The sequence below is a fragment of the Chamaea fasciata genome, unplaced genomic scaffold (assembly GCF_029207755.1).
Source record: "Chamaea fasciata isolate MVZ Bird 193981 ecotype frontalis unplaced genomic scaffold, bChaFas1.0.hap1 SCAF_5, whole genome shotgun sequence".
In the NCBI taxonomy this organism is placed as follows: Eukaryota; Metazoa; Chordata; class Aves; order Passeriformes; family Sylviidae; genus Chamaea; species Chamaea fasciata.
In genome coordinates, this window is record NW_027094090.1 from 66,609,455 (window position 1) to 66,629,357 (window position 19,903).

The window sequence follows — 19,903 nt, forward strand, 5'->3', positions numbered from 1 at the left end:
GTTTTAAGTTTTTGTTTTAAGTAGATAAGCGAAATCATGTCAGATTTTTGTTTGGGCATCTCAGTGATGTAAAACCATCAGGTTTTTAGCCCCCAAAGGGCAGGTGTATGTTATTTCAGAATGGTCCTGCTAGCATCACGTCCTTACGTCTTTTGCTAAGAGCAAGGCCCTGGATGTTCTTGTGAATGTGTTTTTGCATCAGAAATCCTCGTGCACTGAGTTACTGCATTCGTTGTGCTTTTGGTTTTGTCCTCAGCAACTGCTTAGCTAATACTTCTTACTTGGAGGCTGGGTTTTCAGTGTTTGTCAGCTGAAATGTGGGAGACATCTCTTGCTTTTTTACCAAACAGCTATCAATAGTAATGATGGGACAGGACAATAATGTTCAGCTGCTACCCCAAATTCCTGCAGATTTTTTGAAAGGACTTTTCTCTCTTCATAGCTTGTTTACATACATATAGATGTTTTAAGCTACTCTAGCATGGTTCTTAAATGCCTAGTTTTAAAATTTTCTTCTCCTTACATTAACTTTTTGCTTGGTTACAACGGCTAATTTTTTTACATTTTGATTTGTGGTTTTGATTGTTGTTTGTCTTGTGTTTTGTTCTAGAAGGAATTAAAAGATCTCATGCCCGCCTGAAAGAAAACAACTGCTGTATTGTGATTTGTTTTCTCTTCTGGCTGGTGGGAGTGCAGTTAAAAAAAGACACGTGTTATCTTAGATCACAAAAATACCCTCTGAAACCTCAATAAAATGCCATTCATGAGGAAGATTTTATGGCTGTTTAGAAAACGCTTTTTTCAGCCAAATGGTGCAGGTCTCCTGAGCAGAGAGTGGCCGGCTGTGTGTGATCTGTTCACGGGGCAGTTGGTTTGGGAGCTGCAGTTAAAGGTGAAGGGAACAGCGCCTTTGGGACTTCTTCCCACACCGTTAGGGCCAAATTCAACTAACCCGGCGTGTTGCAGGGGAAGGAATCCACACCAAAGCCCAATCAGCCCTTTTATAAATGTCATTTTTGGCTTTGCTTCTGTTTGCTCAATTAGCAAAAGGAGGAAAAAAAAAATTACAGCAGAACAAACTTATTTATTGAACTACTGAATGCTTTTATTAAGGTCCTTAAAGGATTGGTACAAAGGAACACCCCTACCACTGTTGCAGGTTTTTTCAGAGGTGACCTGAAATTTGTGTTTTCAATGTTCCTAGCAACAGTAAAAACTAAAAGTCGCAAGGTTTTAAGGTTAAAGGTTTCTTTTCTAGTTCAATTGCTGTCAGCTTTCAAAAACAGTTATCAAACCTGATGTATAATTAATTTGGTATTTAATCTCTGAAGTGGGATTTAAAATTTTATACCAGTTATGAAATGATGGTAATGTATTCATTATTTTCATCGCAGAACTTGCTTCCTAGGAAATAGGTGCTGAGAATTTAAGTAGGTGGGAAGCTGCACATTCATTTTATTAGGGTTTTTTTTTAGCTGCGCATTATCTGGGCTAATAGGTGCAAAGGATTTTATCTACAACTCATGCCACCTGGTTACCTGGTAAACCTCATCTGTTGCTAATGAATCAGGTGATAGATTTCTTTTCCAAGGCGTTTCTAGATTACAGGAGGATTGGGATAACATTTTTTTTTTATTATATTGAGCTTCTAGATTCATATGGCACATGCTCCCCTATCTCATATCTTCTGGAGGAAAATCTTTGTGTTGTTTCAGCTACAGGGAGAGATGTGCTGACTGCACCAGGAAACGTGTGTAATCTCATGCAAACAATTCTTACCACTGAAGAGAGGCAGTGGTCAGTGTAAACTCGAGATCCGCTTGAAGTCTTGACTTTACCACCTCTGCATTCGGACACTGTTGGGCTCCTGTTCCTAAAATTTGGGGCAAGCGCGTTTCCCACAGCCTTCATCCCTTGCCTCCCCCAGTGCTGACCTGAACACGGGCTTTGTTTTCAGAAACCAAAGTTTCTAGCCTCAGGAAATGAAGTCCGCCCCCCATCTCTTAAAGCCGCCGTGGGACGACTGGACTCGCATGCAGCAGCCCAGTTAAATTGTCAGGATCTGTGGATATTTTCATTGGCATCCCTTACCTTGTCTTCCAAGTGGTGCAGAACAGCAAGGAGCAGTGGAACAAAATGATGAGAGGTTTTGGGAGACGTTCACAGGCGGGAGAGGAAGCTGAGTGCTGTGCAGTTGAACAAGAACAGCTTAAGTGTGGTGATTGCTCTTTTAGCTGGGATGCAATGAGCAGCAGAGGTGGTAATATTAAACCAAATTTCTGAAGCACAGTGAAATGATTGGTTTTTCAGGTAGTAATTTAACGCACCGTTTTTGATCTTGTTGTAATATTGAAGGGTAGTGACAAACTACTTGGGAGGCTGGAAATGCTATGTACAGGCAAAGCCACGGAGAAGGCCCAGATAACATTTACAGTCCTTGCAAAAAACCCAACCCAGCCCTTCAAAATTCCATGTGGATCTTCAGCAGTGTGTAATTCCCCTGATGCTCATTTTTGAATGGGTAAGATGAGGAACTTTGTTCAACCCTTGGCAACTTCCCTTTGGCTGTCAATCACACACGCAGCTGTGGTGATGGGGCTGTGTGATGTGGTCAGTCCTGTTTCCTTCACTGCTTATTTATCTTCCTTTCGTCACTTGCTTTTTCCTGAGGTTAAACAATTAGACTTTCCAAACACTGCCATTATTCTCCGTGATTTGGGGACTAACCCTAACTAAGGCGGAGGGAGTTTTGAGCAACTGAAAGCCAAATCAAAACTTTGCAGAACAGTTTTCCCTTATTTTCAAAACAAAGTAGCATTTTTGGGAAGAGTTTCCTTCCATTATATGCCCCAGAATGTAAATATTTTTCTTGGTGTACCAAAACTACAAAAAAAAAAAAAACCAAACCTGCAAAACAAAGCAAGAAAACCCAAACAACTCAGCCACGCCACTGTATTCATGATCTTTGAAATTCAGAAGTTTTGGTTAAGGATATGGCCAGCTAAAATGTTTTGTGGGGGCAGACTCTCAAAAACAAAGAAGTGGTGAAAGAAATGTTGGGGTAGATACTGTAATTTGGACACTTCTGTGTGTGTCTTAGGACTACAAAGAGCTTGGGAGATCTTGGGCAATGAGAGCAGCATCCTCGTGGAGGGCAGTGGAGAGGGGTGGGTGCTGATCTGTCTCTGGGACCTGTGGTAGAACATGACGAGGTTCAGGCTGGACATTCAGGCTCCTCACTCACCACCAGGGCGCTGGAGCAGAGGAGTGGTCGCAGCTCCGAGGCTGGCAGAGTTCAGGCAGTGTCCGGACAGTGCTCTCAGGGGTTTGGTTTAGTTTTAGGTGATCTTGCGACAAGCAGGGAGTTGGACTCTGATCCTCGTGGGTCCCTGCCAGCTTGAAATATTCTACAATCCTACACTGTACGTTGTAGAACCTAATATTTCGTGACACCAAGGTGCTTGGGCAATTCAAAGCTAAGTAAGGTTATTAGGTCGTTGCATCCCGTTTTCAGTGCGGGCTTTTTCAGCCGCGTTGGCTGTTTTTATCAGTTTCAGTCATGGTGAGGAGCAAAGCGTTCCTTAAATCTCCTGGAGTTCTTCTGTCCGTCAGGATCAGCAGCTGCAGCAGCAGTGGAGTGTCCTGTGGGTGGTGGTAATGCTACAGCAATGAGGGCTCCAGCTCAGCCATCCCTCTGACGTGGCTGGCAGACACACAGAAATATTTCTGAGTGCCTGAGTCGGAGGAGTAAAACAAGCTGTTTCTGGAGCAGTGGCACGAGATCCGCGTGTTTGTTCCTGGTGTGTCTTCACCGTGTGGAATACAGCATCTCTGTGTGCGCTTGGTATTGCAGGGAAGCTTTTGTGGTGCTTCAGAAGCATTCTAAACGTTTGCTCGACTTGGATTGTTCTAAAAACGCCCCTGTGCGTTAGCCACGCACACGTGAAGGAGAAGTCTGTTAAAATATAGTATTAAAATTGAAATTAACTTATTCGTGTTTTCAGTTAACGTTTTGTCAACTTCTGTTTTACAAGAATGGCATCTGAAATTCTGTCAGAAAAGATAGCCAGATGCAGATAATAGCTCACATTAATGCGTGGCATGAAAATCCATATGAGGAGAGAATTAGCAGCTGTTGGTATGCTGATGTGCATTACAGTAAAAGATAATGAGATCAGTGTCAAAGAAATTGTTATTTCCAAAATGAGTGGGATTCTTCACTGTAATCCTACATAAACATTCTCATTAGGTTTTTCTGCTTTTATATATGACTATGATTTTTTTTTTATTACTTGATTTGAGGTGACTCTGAGAATAAACATCTTGTGGGATGAGGTACTTTAGCTTTTGTTAGTTTTGTTGTTGTTTCTGCTGGTTCCACTTGGTGTTTTCTTCGAGGCTTTGTCTCACTGAATGTCACCTGGCTCTCCAGTTTTAATTAGAATTCTTTCTCCCTTTTGTAGTCTTGTTTTGCAAAGATGTTTTGGTAGGAATGTGCATTTTGCATTCAAAAGAGTTAAAAGAACGTTAGACTTACGAAATGAAGCTCTCGATCTGAGTGAGTTGCAGTTGTTTCATTCTTTCTGTTTCTTTCCTCCTAATGAGCTTCCTTGTGCACATATATTATGAAAAAATTTCCTCTTGACTGTCTCCTCGTAAAATGTACCAGTTGCAGCATGCTCACTTAAGTCACGTACTTTCTGTATTTTATTTTATTGTTCCAGTTCGCTATGTGGTCCAGTCCTGCACATTGTTCAGTGGTGGTGTGAAGATGAAATCGTTCTGTTAGAATCATCAATAGCACTGCAGTGTTTAAAATAGCACCAGAGCTGTCTGACTGAGCAGTGAGTGGGGTGATACCTGATAAGCGAGCTTTTGAGCTCTCTTGATATTAAAAAACATGAGTGCATATTTAAATCTTTTGAAAGATTGTTTGCACGTATACAAAGATGATTGTCTGACTGGCTTTGAAGACTGAAAGTTGTCTGGCAGAGAAGGAAGAGCATTCTTTACAGAACCACAGTATGAAGTCTTCAGAGCCTCACAGAACTTTCATGGTGCAGACGTCAAAGGGGTGTGGACGTGTGTATGCTGAACCTTTTGCAGGATTATCTGCATGAGGTTTTGTAAAAGTGAGAATTTTCATTTGGTACCACGGCCGTTGGGATGAGATGAAATGTGTTTGCACGTATCAAATGATCCCAAGCCTTTCTGGGTTTGTAGATTTGGGGTTTCACGTGACCTTCTCAGATTTATATAAGTAAACAGTTGGGGAAATTTTAGTTAATGCCACAGATACCTGCATTGTTTGAAGACTTTATAGCCCAACTTTTGCTCCTTTTTGACATCAAAGATATGGAGGGATAGTTGTACCTTGCACATGATTCAAAGCCAGGTTAAATGGAGCAACCTGCTCTAGTAGAAGGTTTTATGAAGATTGATCTCAGTATTACAAGCACAAGGTAATTTCCAGACTTAACTTTACTAAAGCTTGTCTTTGTCTCCAAACATCTACCTGATATATTAGAGTGTCTTTATGAGAAGGGGGATGTCAATAGTGCATGTCCTTATAATTATTCCTTTCTTTGAAGTACCTATTTTTTTTTTAAACATTTTTGATCGTGTAGGAGATTGTCTATTTCAGACATATTTTGATGAGGGTTGGGGCTTTATTAATGTTTTTGTCTCTTATCTGACTAGTTGGTTATAGTAACAAAGATCAGTTTCCCAATATGGGAATCTAGCTTTTCAAATTTATAAAAAAATACTTAATTCCCCTAATTTTTTAATTAAAAGTTGAGTAAAAATTCTGTTATGGAATCGAATGTGTTGGGCTGACGTGTTTTCATTTTCTGCGTTGACTTAGCTGTACTCTCTGTGTTTATTTTATTGCACAGATAGAACCACGTATTGTACAAGCTGAGTTGGTGCCAACATAATATTTCCAATAAGTTGTTTAATCACTGAGCAAGTCTGCTTTCAAGCTGGGCAGCGTGCCCGTTGCCAGTGTGCAGCACTGGGTTAGAATAACTCAACAATTACACTGCTCGTGTTTGAAAAGCATCCTGACTCAAATCAGCTGTAACTTTTGGACGGGGTAGTTAAGTATGCCAGTAATTTCTTAACATCATCAGAAAAGGACTTTCCTTTTTTATTGGACTCCAGAGGCCATCAGCACTTTTTCACCCTAATAGTTTGTTTTAGCACCAAGGAAAATTTGCTGTCTTTGCAATTTCCCCAGCCTCAGTTGGCTCACATTGGGAAAAAGCAGAGCTCAGAGTTGAACCTACGTGTTTTTGGGGGAGCTCAAAACGCCGCCTGGTCATATGCCACATAATTTGAACACAAATATATCACAGAGAGATACGTCCTCCATCATACTTTCGTTATGAGTTCCGAAGAAAATATTAAAGAAGGGTTGTTTGCGATCTGTTCTAGAAGTGTTTCTGAAATACAGAAGAAACATTCTTCCCTGTCTGTGTGGATAACATACCAGATCCGAAGCTGGTATATCATTCTGTTTTCTACACAGTAAATTAAAGAGCCGTCTCTACTACTTGCATGATGTTTTGGGGAAATCTTGCAACCAAAAGAATCTGTCTTTAATTCCAGAATCCAAACTCCAGATATAATTATGGGGAAAAGGGCTGAGGAAGCAAAGCTGGCCTGTTTTGTTTTGATTGGACTAAAAGTTTAGACTTAAGTTCTCTGTGGTCAGGAGGCTGAGATTAAAGGGTCTGTAATTAGATTCAATACTCCATGTGTCTTAATGCCCTGAAAGGCCAAACCCTGTCTGCAGGCAATGGCAGCTGCCAGGATCATCAAAAATAGTCCAGAGATGCAAGTGAAAAGGAAATTAGGCATGTTTTCTCAAATAGTTTGTTCTAACATGTTGTGTCTTGTTTGTGTACAAAAAAAAGGATAGGAATTCCTTCAAAATTCCAAGAAAACAAGTAGATCTTGAGGTTGAAAAGAAATTGTTTTACTTCTGGAAGCAGATTGCCTAATTCTTGTAGGTAATCCTCTGTATTCAAGTCATGTTTCAGTAGTTTTTCCTTTCCCTGCTCCTGTTTTCCTCACATTAGATACAGTGGTACCAAAGCAAAAGAGGTTATTAGTTGTCTGTGGTTTTATATGTACGTGTGTGTGTGAACAGAGAAGAGTTTTCTCCCCCAAACTCAGAAAGAGGACAGGTGCATCTTTGGATTAATAGTTTATACCAAATAATAAATAATGCTTTTGTTTTGGAAGTTTTCTAGTTCAGGTTAATAGCAATGAGCAAAATGCAGCTTTCTTTTGGCCGAATGAACAGTTGAGGGCAGTGCTTGGGGACGAGTTTGGTGCTGGTGACCTTGTGAAGTTCATTGTGGAAATAATCACATCAATTCCACCAGGAAGTGGTGGCACTGGATGGTCCCACTGTTCCCTGGCTGACAGAAGTGCCTCTGGACCACGCTCTGAGTGCTCCTCTCTTTTGCAGGCAAGTTAAAGATCAAAACAAGAAAGTAGCAAACCTGAAGCACAAAGAACAAGTGGAGAAAAAGAAGAGTGCACAGATGCTGGAGGAGGCCAGGAGACGAGAGGATAACCTTAATGACAGCTCCCAGCAGCTTCAGGTAACGTGGGCATTGAATTAAAGCAATTGGCACGATGCACCAGGCTTACCTGCCTGGCTCTCCACTCCCCCTCCTGATCTGTTTTCAGAGCTCTTACTAACAGCTTTGTCACTGGTTGTTTAACAGGACGCATCTATCCTCTACAGCATTTCAAAGAAAGCAGCCTCTCTCAATTGAGGAAAATACTCTTTTAATGTCAAATGGGTTATGAAGTACATTGTTGAAATAATTATATCAATTCTCTCTCTTGAGATTGGTGTGACGTTTCTTTCCTCTCTGCTCTTCTAACAGCCTTTTTCTTTAGCTGTTTTGTGTGTTTTCCCAGCTGGTTTTGCCTTATACCGGTGTCCTTCCTTCAGTAAATGAAAGATAACCAAGTAAGTATTCTTAGAGGAAGCTGGAATTGGTGTGGGGTAACCGGAGGACCACGTTTTCTGCGTGTAGTCATCCTTGTTTCCTCTACCTCACGAATTCTCGCTGTGCTTGCTGGTCAGTTGGCTGTATTTCTGAAATGCTCATGCTGCTGCCCCACAGAGTTATCTGGTTACCTCAAATCTGCCCAGGCATAAGAAAGTGACTGGTATAAAAGCAAAGTCAAGTATTTCTCAGTGTGTTGAGATCAGCTGCAGGAAGGTTTATCAAGCGGTAAATTTTCAACTGCTGCCATAGAAATATTGAACTCCTGACGTGGAGCACAGCAAAGATACCATGGTGCTGATGCTAAGTGTGGAGATCACAGGCTTTTTGACTGTGTTTTCTTGAATTTACAAAAATAACTCTCTTTTTGGTGAGTGAAAATAAGCGTGGAAACTGCACCCTACTTTCATTTTGTAAATCTTTAAAGAGCAAGCCTTCCTTTGGTGTTTTCCTTTGTTATCCTCGGTGAAATCCTGTTACTTTTTATCAGCCACAGATGCAGTGAAGACACAGAATACATCCTGAGGGTTCTCTAGAAAAGATAAATTCTCTCCCTATTTCAAACATTCTTTACTTTGTTCTGTGGGATGCTGGGGGGATGTTTTCAGCTAAAACTTTGAAAGAAGCACAGAAACGTGTCCATGGGGAAGGTTCTCACATGCACCATTTCGTGGTTTTCTCCATCAGCTCCAGTCCTGCATGTAGAAGGAGCTGAAACAGTTCAGTTCCAAGTGCATGAAAATGATTTCATAACTGCAGAGCTTTCTAAGAGGCGGGAATGGGGGATTTCTCCATCTGCTGATGGGTTTTGTGGCTGCCATGCTGTGGCAATTCACAAGGCTCTCTTTCTGGGGCAGCTCCGTTTAAACAACACAATCCTCCTGGTATTAGTGAAATGTCTTTAAAAATTCCTGAAGCTACTACAGTATTTGGTTAGATTTCTAATCTGCATTTGAGTAAATCTGTATTCCAAGTGTGAAAAGGCAGCTGGTGCTTGACATTTGCCTTGCAATTCCGTGGATGGTGTACTTGTTGAATGACACCATTCCGTCTGACCAGCATTTTTGATTTTATGTAGCACTTCCAGATTTACAAGGGATGGCTTCCTTTTCTGGCTCTCCTCCCCCAGTTATTCTTTCCCCTTTCATTTTTCTATCTTCTTCACACATGTAATACACTGAAAAAAGCCTGAAATTTCTTTTTTTCTCAGTTTCCATTTGCATACTGAAACCACTTTTTATTTTTTTTTTGAGAAACAGTAAATTATATAAAATATTTGTACTACATAGCCATGAACAGAGAATGATATTTCAGTTACTGAGAACTTTAGGTCCTGTTGAAACTATTTAACACCACTTTCTGCTACGTCAAGGAGATGGTAGAGCTTTGGTGGGAGCAGTGAGGCAGCTTTTGCCTGGAGAAAAATGGTGCTGCTTTATATCAGAGTTCTTTAAGAATGTACAGCTGCCCTTGCAATTTCTTATCCGGTTCTTTACTTATAAAGTGTTTTAAGCAGTTGAGAGATCATAGATGTGAATAGCATGGATATCTTTACCTTTTCCCATTCAGGTTTTCCAACTAGACACCTCTACGTGCTTTTTTTGCACTTTGCTTATGTTGCATTTTATTCTGCACTGGTGTCTGTGCTTTCTGTATAATTATATGCAACTTTTTCTGACATTAAAATAGAAATTATTAAATGCTATAAATAATTTAAGATTGAAGTGTGATGTGATAGTCAACACTGAGGTGTGCAAGTTATCATGGTATCCATGTTACTTGATTTTCCCTAGTGCTTTTCCTGCTTTGGTGAAGCATAATTGTCCTGTTTGGGTGGGCTGGATTTTAGAGAGCCTTTCCCCGTATCCAGCACAAGGCTGAAGGGAACGCTTTCATTCACAGATGAAAAAGCTCTGTATGCTCTAATGAAAATATCAGGCTAAGGTAAAATATGGAGTGTTTAATGACAAGTGACAGGTTCAATAAAAGCTCCTTCCTTTAGAAGAGCCCTCTGCTTATAGGCTGCCTCTCTCAAGGACTGCAACATTTTGGTTTCCTGGAAGTCAAATTTACCCAGGACCGCATTTCGGTTTGTTAGTTGTGGAGACCTGTCTTCTCTCTAGGCTCTTAAAGGGCACTGCTTGTAGTCGATTTAAAAAAATTAAACCTGAGAGGACTGCAGATATTTGACCTTTTTTTTTTTTTTTTATTAAACCATTGTTGGCTTTGGGGTCAGGACACACAAGCACCAATTTCAGATAATTTTGGTCTTGGTGGTTTTGGCTGGAATTAATAATAAGACATTATGAAATGCTTAAAAATATATGATCTGCATGTTCTTGGGTTGACCGTCTGCAATCCAGCCAAATAAACACGCTCCCAACACACAGTGCCCTCCTCTCCTCTCCTCTCTGTCCCTGACAGCCCTGTGGTTTCTTTCTTCCTGAGTCCAGTCACAAAATGTTCGTTTATTCACGGAGCTCTGGTGATGGAAATCTGGTATTTTGGGGAGTGGGGGAAGAATGAAAACCATAATGTCTCAATTCTAGTGAGATGGAGAAATGGCTTTCCAAATTTGTCTTTTCCTCCTGGGTTCCCTTAAACCACAACTCTCCTGAGATCTGAGAGGTTGACGAGTGTCTGGTCTATAAACAGGATGAAAAAACAAACAAACTGTTGGGTTGGAGTAGAAAATTTTTACTTGAATTAACTAAAGCTTGGCTATTGTGAAAAATAATTGATACACTGTTTAGTCCTAGAAAAGTAACATTTACTGAAATTTCAGTGTATTTGAGTGGATACTTCGAGCTGGCTTCTGAAAGGACGTATGTATATTTTGTTGTTCTGTCACTCTAACATCTGAATTCTGGCGTTTTCCCAGAATTTTCAGAATATCCATGCTGTGGGTTTGTGTACTGTTGAATCTGTGTTGCAGCAGGTATCCACCAGTCTCTAACTGCTGCTGACAAACTATGTCCAGATGATGTGCAAGATGTGCTTGAGTGCTTTAATGAGCAACTGCAGAAAGCAAGTAAACTTATTGCTTCCTTTCTTTTTTTCCACACCCGAGTTTGGATAATTTAATGTGTATTCCTGGTCCATGAATCGTAGATGCAAGTATATGTTTGTTTCTTGCGATGGTGTATTTCTTTTATCATGTCCTGTCCTTCCAGTGGAAAGAGCTCTGCTTTTAATCTAAACAAATATGCAACTTTCTGTTCAGGAGTGTTTTGCTGTCATCCAGGCAAAGCTCAATCAAATGGATAGATAAGCAAATACCTTCTCATCAAATGAACCTTCTAAACTCCTTAAATATTCAGCCGCGGTGCCCCAAGGCTGCCAAGCGTTCTGGAGGCATTTGGACAATGCCCTCAACAATGTGCTTTAGCTTCTGCCAGCCCTGAGCTGGCCAGGAGGCTGGGCTGGCTGCTTGCTGCAGGTCCCTTCCAGCTGAAACTCTGGTGTGGTTCGGTTTGTTACGGGGCACCACAGCGTGTGCACACACGGTCAGTGCCAGCACTCAGAAACCTGAAAACCCAAGTGGAGCCCAGTACAGCTGAGCTTAAATTAGAGTTTCCTCTTGATATGCTGTGATTGGATCTTGAAGGTGGAGTGGATGAAGTTTTTTCCTCTCATCTCTGGGTAGTAATACTATGCCATAATGAAAACAATGTTATGTTCTCCTTTGGCTATTAGTAAAGCAAGCTTATGCTTTCCTAATTAATCTCTGAACTTGCTTTTGGACACTGAGTACAAAATTTCTGAAGAAATGGTTGAAGTAAATCGTTCCAAGCTTGAAGTTCAAGATCTTCTCAGAAACTTTCTAGGCGTCATCAGATTTGAAGCAAACTGGTTATGCTAGTTAAACGTGTTAGGCGTTTTCCTGGGATAAGCCACTTTCGAGTGTGGAGTTGCTGGCTAATTTCTCTTCCATATAGACCACTGCCTTATCAGATTCCAGCCTTGCCTGCCAGATGAGTGCAGTGTACAGCCCAGAAAGGAGTCAGCTGCTCCGTTTCAGCCTGGCAGGACTCTGTTCTGTAAAGCCTTCCTGCATCTGCAGGGTTTGCTGCAGACATCAGGCTGACACACCGACCCTGGATCCGCTCACGGAGCTCAGATGCGCCTTTGGGAATCACTCAGATCAAAATGTTCTTTTTCTCTCTCTTCCTCTCCCAGACGTTTTTAGACACGAATGACATCATGGAGGGGTTTGGCCTCGCTGTCCCTGGACAATTCCCTGTGCTGCCCAGCCTTGGAGGTGTCAGTGTTCCCTGGGCCTGGGCCAGTGCCATCAGCACTTCCACAAGTGGCTGGGATTTCACTCAGGGCCACGTTCAGGTCTAGATCATCCTCCTGCTGTCCTCCAGGACACAGCTCATGGCATCAGGCGCTGAAAGGATACCAGCTCACTCTGCAATTCAATTTTAAAGGAATTTTTTAATACTTTTTGAAATCCTTGTCAGTTACCAAGTAGGATGAAACTTAATATTGTTACGTGTTCTCAGTAGCTGAGCTCAGTGTGGTTCTGAGGTAATGTGAATCAGTGTTTCACTGTCTGCTTCTCAGTGTTGTGTGGGGCTTTTGTTAGTGAAAATGCAGCAAGTATGAACAAATAGAGGCTCTAAAGATCAGTTTTACCTCGTAAAAACCTACCTGAAATAATTGCATGCAAATTTTTCCTCCTGTTTTGTTTGGGCAGTGGTAGCCAACAGGTAATTTTGGGTTCAAGTTACCCTGCAGCTCTTTCTCTCAGAGGTTCTGTGACAGCTGGCTTTCCATTACAAAGCAGGATGTCCATATGCAGGAGAGACATCAATATGCATCATGATTCATTAGTGATGTCATATTCCAGGGGGAATTTTCGTTTCCATCAGCTTTTACAATGCATTACAGAAAGTGCGGTGTTCGCAGACCTTTCATTCTGTGTGTGTGTGTTTGGAGGGCTGTGATTTTCAGCACAGCGTGTTGCAGTTAGTGTGGACACAGGCACGTATTTAACCCTGGCAGACGCCTTGAGAAAAGCTAGCTCTTGTTCTGATCGTGTCATAGCCCTCTGTCAGGAGAGCTTTTTCTTTACCTTTCCTGGATGTCTGGGAGAAGTTCCAAAAATGATGGAACTTATCTACCCGTTTCATCACTGAGAGCGAGGGGAGCTTTCTTGAGGGGAGGTGAGGAGGAATTAATTTGAATGCAGCCCTTTTTTGGGAATTGAAAATCATAATTAAGCACCCCTGGATACATCTACAGCATAGATAATGCATGAATGATGAATAGGCAGCCTCACTTCATTATGTATGTGTGAAATGATAGATTTATTATAGACAAGACTCAGTTATTCTTCATTTGTAATGCTCTCTAACTGAAGGGAGGCTTCGACATTTTCACATGGTTAGTGCCTTAATCGTTTTTATCATTCAGCAACACAGAGACAGGACTGAAAAGTTCATTGGACAGTGGAGGAACGCTGCACAGTGCTAAAAATTAGTGTGTAATACGAAATAACACTACCGTGACATTATATTTTCATGTAAAAGTTGCACTGTTGGATTTCCATCCCAGCAAGACAGTAGCGCACGTAAAAATAAAACTGAGGTGCAGCTTTCTTCTGTCTGAAATATTAGAGTGTCAGAATAAATACATGACCTTGTTCTTAATTTGATATGGCAGTTCTCACAGAGACAGAATCTGTCGTTGTACGTAATTGATGTTTATGACATTAAATCCCTTGCTAAGGCATTACCTTCTCCTGTGTCTGAGCAGGAGGGAGGGCTCCATTCAGAATACTTGTGACCAGAACAGAAAGGAAGCTTGAAGGGCCCTGGCAGTTGGAATGGAGAAGATTTCCCTGGGTAGACACTCGGCCATCTGCTCCGTCAGTTTGCACTCGATGGTTTGCTTTGGTTGACCATACATTTATTATGTTCGGGTTAGATGAATTCATTGCTTTCATATCTTTAAAAAAGATGAGCCGTTTAACTTTGTCTTCCTATGTAAAGTAAAAATGCTCTGCAGTTTTGAACAGACGGCTGGAAAAATTTCGTGGAAGTCACTATTGACAACTAGCATTAGGCAGTCTCCCAATTATCCCAGTATCCCCCTTAGCTGCAAATTGAGATTTGTAGTGAGAGAAAGCCATTATATGGCCTGGGAGTTTTTAACAGAGGAAAAAAAGACTCCCTGCATCCCAACGTTTTTCTGTGATCCATCAGGAGTATTATTCCCCAGACACCCTTTCACCCAGCCTTTCCTGCAGGAACATGATGTGTCAGTGGAAGATGAAACCTGCTCTTTGTGCTCTGGCTGGTTCGGCAGAGGGAGGGCTTGGTACCTTCATGAAACGCCAGAAAGTGAGCCCGGGGAGGGCTGCACAGCTGAGTGTGTGCCAGCAGCCTTAACCACTGGATGGGTTTTGCACAGGCTTTTTTCCCCAAGATCGGTATCTGAGTTCAGTCTGCTTTCCTAAAAGCTGTCAGAGAGATTAATGGATCTGTTGACAACGTGGTGTGGTTCCTGTGAGGAGGTCTCCCCTGAGAGCAGAGAACATTGAGGGCCAGATTTAAGCCAAACAATAGGAGCGCATTGAAGGGCAAGAACAGCTCTCTTTTCATTTTGGTGTCTTATTTCATGAGCCTGAGAAATGGTAATAAATTTGCATTTTTTTCCTTCTCCTTGATTTTTTTCTGTCTCTCTCATAGGGTTGTTGTTTTTTTGGTTTTTTTGGTTTTTTTTTTTACTTGCTGTGTTGAAAGTGGTTTCTAACTCATCTCTCCCCAAGAATAAAAATGCCCTATTGCCATGGCTCATTTCATAGTCTCATTGTTTAATAAAATTGCTATTCTGTTTTATTCTTCTTTTGCACAATGGGAAAAGAAAGAGAGATGGGGTGATGATGATGGGGACCTCAGACAGAAATCAGAACTTATTTTTAAGAAATCATAGATGTCCATTTGTTTTTTTAGTTCTATACTGTGGGAACAAATACTCCAGCATTTCTTTAACAGTATTTCCTCTAATTCATTTCAAATAGTACTAAACCTAATTAATTTCATTCTTAATCAGTATTATTCTTTAATCTTGCTTACTGCACTGCCCAAATGGGCATCACCCTTTAACTATTTTTTTCATATAGAAATCAGTCCATTCTGTCTTTAATTACCACTTTTCCTATTAAGTTTTCCTTTTTGTCTAAAATTTACATTTTAGGAGGTATCAGTACGACTGCTCTTACTGCGATGTGCAAATATTAACTGGAATTGAGACTTAGGCTGCAAATTGTGTTCAGAACTGACAGAAGGTTGTAACACACTAAATGTCAGCACCAGGCCTCTCATCCCCTGAATTAGGTTTGATGTGCGCTCAGGGCTCAATGCAGGCAAGGGAAAAACTTCACTATAATAGGTGGATATTAACTATATATCACCTTAACTTTGTGATATTAAGGTATCAGCCTATTACTGAGGGTTAAAGGAGGATGGTATTAACATTCTAGGAGATGTCTGTGGTCAGTTAGCATCCATCAACAAATTCTTTTTAAACATTATGTTGCTTTTGTTGCCTGCATTTGAATTCTTCCTGAAGTTTGATATTATTGGGGTCAGATGATTGTCCGAAGCAGGGCAGGAAAAGCAAGGAGATAAAAGGAAAAAGGAAATAAAATGAAGGAACACACTGTCCCAACAGGAGGTGTCCGTGTCCTTCTAGAGCACAGCTAAAAAATGGCAGATGTAAGATTTCTCTATAAATGAGACTAATTTTTTCTGCAATTCCCAATTACATTTATTGATTTATTCAGGATATTTAAATGAAAGATAACCTATATAGCTCCACAAGTATCTCATAACTGGAACCCATGGATGAAAGAGCAGGTGAAATTCAGCATCAGTAGATATTTATTTATATTTGTCGGGAGCAACAATCTTAAATAGATGTGCACAGTGATGGGTTCTGATTAGCTCTGTGACCACAGGAGAGCGATCTCAGAGTCAGAATGAATAGTTTTATGAAAATTATATTGGTTAGGACTATTAAGAAGCCGTTTGAGGAGTAGCAAAGAGCAGAGCAGAGAATGCTGCTGTGCCATGTGTGCACGAGCAGTGCCCGTGAAGAGCCAGCACAGAAAAGGATGTGGAAACACAGGAGAGGGAAAGGCAAGGAGGAGAGGAGGAAACATAAGGACAGGCTTCTGTTCAAACAGATATTGAATGAAATTAAGCACTTGGCCATGGAACAGAATGAGTGAAGATGAGCCAGGGAGTGCTTTTTCCTGCTTTGCAGACTGAGAATAACAGAGGATCGTTTTGGAATGTTTGGGGCTAAAGGGAAACAATGACTGTTTTTCCCAGTGGTCTGAGCTAGTTCAGGCTCTTATAGAAACAATTGGAATTTTCATACAAAGAAGTGAGAATCCCTCAGAATGTGAAGTGTTTCCATTTTCTCATTCTTTTGGGTTTTCAGCCAGTTAATTTTCATGGCGATTTTTATGGATGTTTTATACTAAGCTGCCTGTTTAAAGCTACTGTCAGTGTAACGCTGCAAATACACAAATGAGAAGCTTTTATTTTCAAACACCTTATTTCAGTATTTTTAAGCTCACTGTTTTCTGATTGTGTTACTATTTATTTGTCAAATTTCTATGTTTTCTGTACCATGTTCTATTCTCATCATCTTCAAATGTATCCTTGTTCTCTGGAAACAGTGGGACAGCAGGCTGGGCATTTACTAGTGAAGGTATTGAGAACAGCTTTTAATATTTTAAGCCAAGCATTTCCCTAAATTAATATGTCTCTTTCTGATTCTTAGCTGAATCCATGTTGTACCAAGGCAGATCTTCTCCTTGAAATTACCTTCACTTGGTGCATCTGCCTTTCAGGGGGATTGTGGGTGCATTGGGGTGTTCCTGGACGGGGTGAAAATACAGTGATAATTTACTTCTGATGGGAAATTGTTTTACTGATCTCTCTTTTGAAGATGGGGAGAAAGGAGAATATCTTCATGGAGTGAAATGAAGAAAGGGATTTTTTTTTAGCTTGGTGGTTAGCAATAGGATCTTGATGGCTGCTTTAAAGGAAGCAGTTCATAGCCCTAATACAAAAGCTTCTCTACTGTGATGCACATCAAGAAAGAGGCATCAGAGGCTAAAATCAAAACCCAGAGATAGTTGCAGGAATTCCCTTCAAAATTGAGGGAGTGGAAGAGATTCAATGGGATCAACTGCTCAGTAAGCATTTCCTCAGTGCTGTTTTTATCAGTAGCAGTTTTTGTCCTGTGTTCATCTGTGAAAAGGAGGGAAAGCAAGAGAAGTGTCCTTTTAAAGCTGTCCATGTGTGGTGCTCGGGGGGTCTTGTCTGCTGAAGGCTTGAAACTGAGCAAAGCAAGGCAGGTCTTGTGGCGTGTGATGTATCGGTACGATGCTGATGACAGGAGTGATATTTCCAAAGAGAGTTCAGGCAAATAAGGCCATGTCATGGGAATAACGTGTGGGTTTGAGCTTTGTGTTAATGGTGCAGTTAGTTAGAACTGCTGCTGGTTTTTTCTGTAATCCCGGATCAATTTAGGAGCCTTGAGTCATTGTATTGATTTATGAGAGAGGAACAAATCTTACAGTAGCATTTTATTAGCCTCCCCAAAAAACACCCCCCCCCCCAAAAAAAAAAAGACAAACCAAATAAACAAAAAAACCCCACAAAGCCCCATAACAATTAGAGATATCTCTTGCTTTTGCTCCCTTCAGATCATTTTCACAGCTGTATTGTCAGCTTTGGGTCCCATTTCGATAGTCCGTGCAGTGCCCTGCTGTGGTTTGATAGAAACTTTGCCCCTCTGGGTTTAAAATCTACAAATGCGGTAATTTGCAACAGCCAGAGCAAAACGTTCAAACTGCTGGCACCCCGTGCAGCTGCTAAACGGTGGACCTGGCTGTTGGTGTTGGCAAGGTGCTTGGCTCTGTCTGGGCTCCTGCTAATGAAAAGTGCCTGTACAAGGCTCAGATTGATGAGAGATTGCTGTGCCGGGAGCTCCAGGCTTACAGCCACAGGAGAGGAGTGTCACAGAGATGGCAGCTGGCAGGAGAGGACTCTGCCAGCTTCCCACAGGAATAGCCACTGCTGCCTCTCCCTTTCTGGGCCTGGAGGAGTCTCCAGGACTGTCCTTCTTCTTTCTGTCCTCCTTCGCCTTGATTAGGATTCTTTCTGGCTGTTATCACAGGCTCTGTATTTCACTTTGCTCCTGATGGTGAACAGAAGCGTTGCATGTTCTGGAAATGCTTTTTGAAAGTAACACACCCGGCTGGTACGAGGTAAAACATCTTGGAAGGAAAAGTGTGAATGGCTGGAGTGATTTACACAGTTTTGTATACAGTTTAGTAATTGTCAGGCAATAATAGCAATGTGCATGAGTTTTATTAAGGCTTTTATGTGTCTCTAAGAAAAAACAGTGGGAAAGATTGAACCTTTCTTTTCACTAAGTTTTCACTAGGATTTTTTTCCCCTCCCATTTCAACTTCCCTTCCATTTAAATTAGATCCATTGATAGTAATTTGTGTCTATCTGGTTATTGTCTATTGCACTCTCTCGCTAGAGCTGATACATTTCTTTTCCAGCTTTCATGGGTTTGGGTGGGTTTTATCCCCTGTAAATATATCTTCCTGTGCATCCTTCCCATGTACATCATTTTGTTGGCAGCATCATTAGTAGTCTGCAACGCTCTTAGAGTGTTTTCAAGTGGCAGTAGAGTTGAAACTATACTCCAGGGACAGTGTGGTTGAAACATCACTCCATTTCCTACCTTTCTATTTATAAAGAAAATTTCACTGGCCATTTCTCATAAAGTGTTGGCTTCTGTACAGTTTTGGTTTTTTTCCACCATGCTAATTTTAATGGGCTGGTTATATCAAACCCATCGTGTCTAGAAATAATGTTTATCCATTTTTTCTTACTACTGCAAATATATTTTTGTTCTTTCTGAACTGATGATCCACAAGTGCACACAAACTCTGGATGTACACATATTCTCCTTTTCCAGTGTGATATTCTCAGAGAAATGTACTCATCACCTTCTGCTGTTCCTCATGTTTTCAATACAGCTTGTGGCCAGCACTTCCCTCTCAACTCCTGCTGGCATTCAATTCTTCTGCTGCAGTCTTTCTTTCTCCTTCTGTCTCCTGTAGTTATTTTTCTGTATTTTTGTAAGGTGTCTGGCTTGAATTCCAATCCATGTGTCTTATTAGGCAGATCCAACCCTCCCGATGCTGCCATGTGTTGTTCTAATGACGAACCCGTGGCGTATCTCAGGTCTGATCTCCACAGATGAGGAAATGTTGATCAAGGAGCTCCTGCTTGGCAGTTTGTGCCTCGTGACTCTCAGGCTGCTCCTTTCATTCAGCAGCTCCTGATAATGACACCTGCTGTTGCTGTGCTTACAGAGTTTAATCCTTACCACAATAAAGGTAGAATGCTTCATGTCATTAAACGGGGGAACGCAGCAGCAGCGCAGGTCATCATGAGCCTGTCATGTTTTAGAGTTCAGAGCCAGACAGCTGGAAACACATTGCTGGTGCGTCAGAAGGTTCACTTCAGTTTTATCTACTAAAATGAGACGGCAGCTTGTTTTTTTAAAAAAGTTCATTTAAATACTAATCAGTCCTGAATCAATGAGCTAGAAACAAAACACTTCTTTAAGAGTGTTTTGAAACTATGCTGCACTAATGGAGGTGCCGCCTGACTGAGCAACAACCTGCTGCTCCTGCCAGTTGTTGGTGGGGTTTTGTCAGGTGGTTACACACATCGTGACGCCGCTAGAAGAGTAAAATTGCACATCTTTTAACTAGGTTTGACTGAGACAGAGAGGAAAACCTTCTCCTCAGTCTTTAC

General features: G+C 41.2%; 1 protein-coding gene across 9 annotated transcripts in view; it reads left to right on the forward strand.

The window, feature by feature from the left end:
• ERC1 (ELKS/RAB6-interacting/CAST family member 1) overlaps positions 1-19,903 on the forward strand; it is a 246,477-nt gene that overhangs the window by 124,284 nt on the left and 102,290 nt on the right. For all 9 annotated transcript variants that reach the window (XM_066184266.1, XM_066184269.1, XM_066184268.1 and 6 more), the window contains one exon: positions 7,481-7,616. In XM_066184266.1, the coding sequence (XP_066040363.1) occupies positions 7,481-7,616 (136 nt within the window). The remainder of the gene's footprint in view (positions 1-7,480; positions 7,617-19,903) is intronic.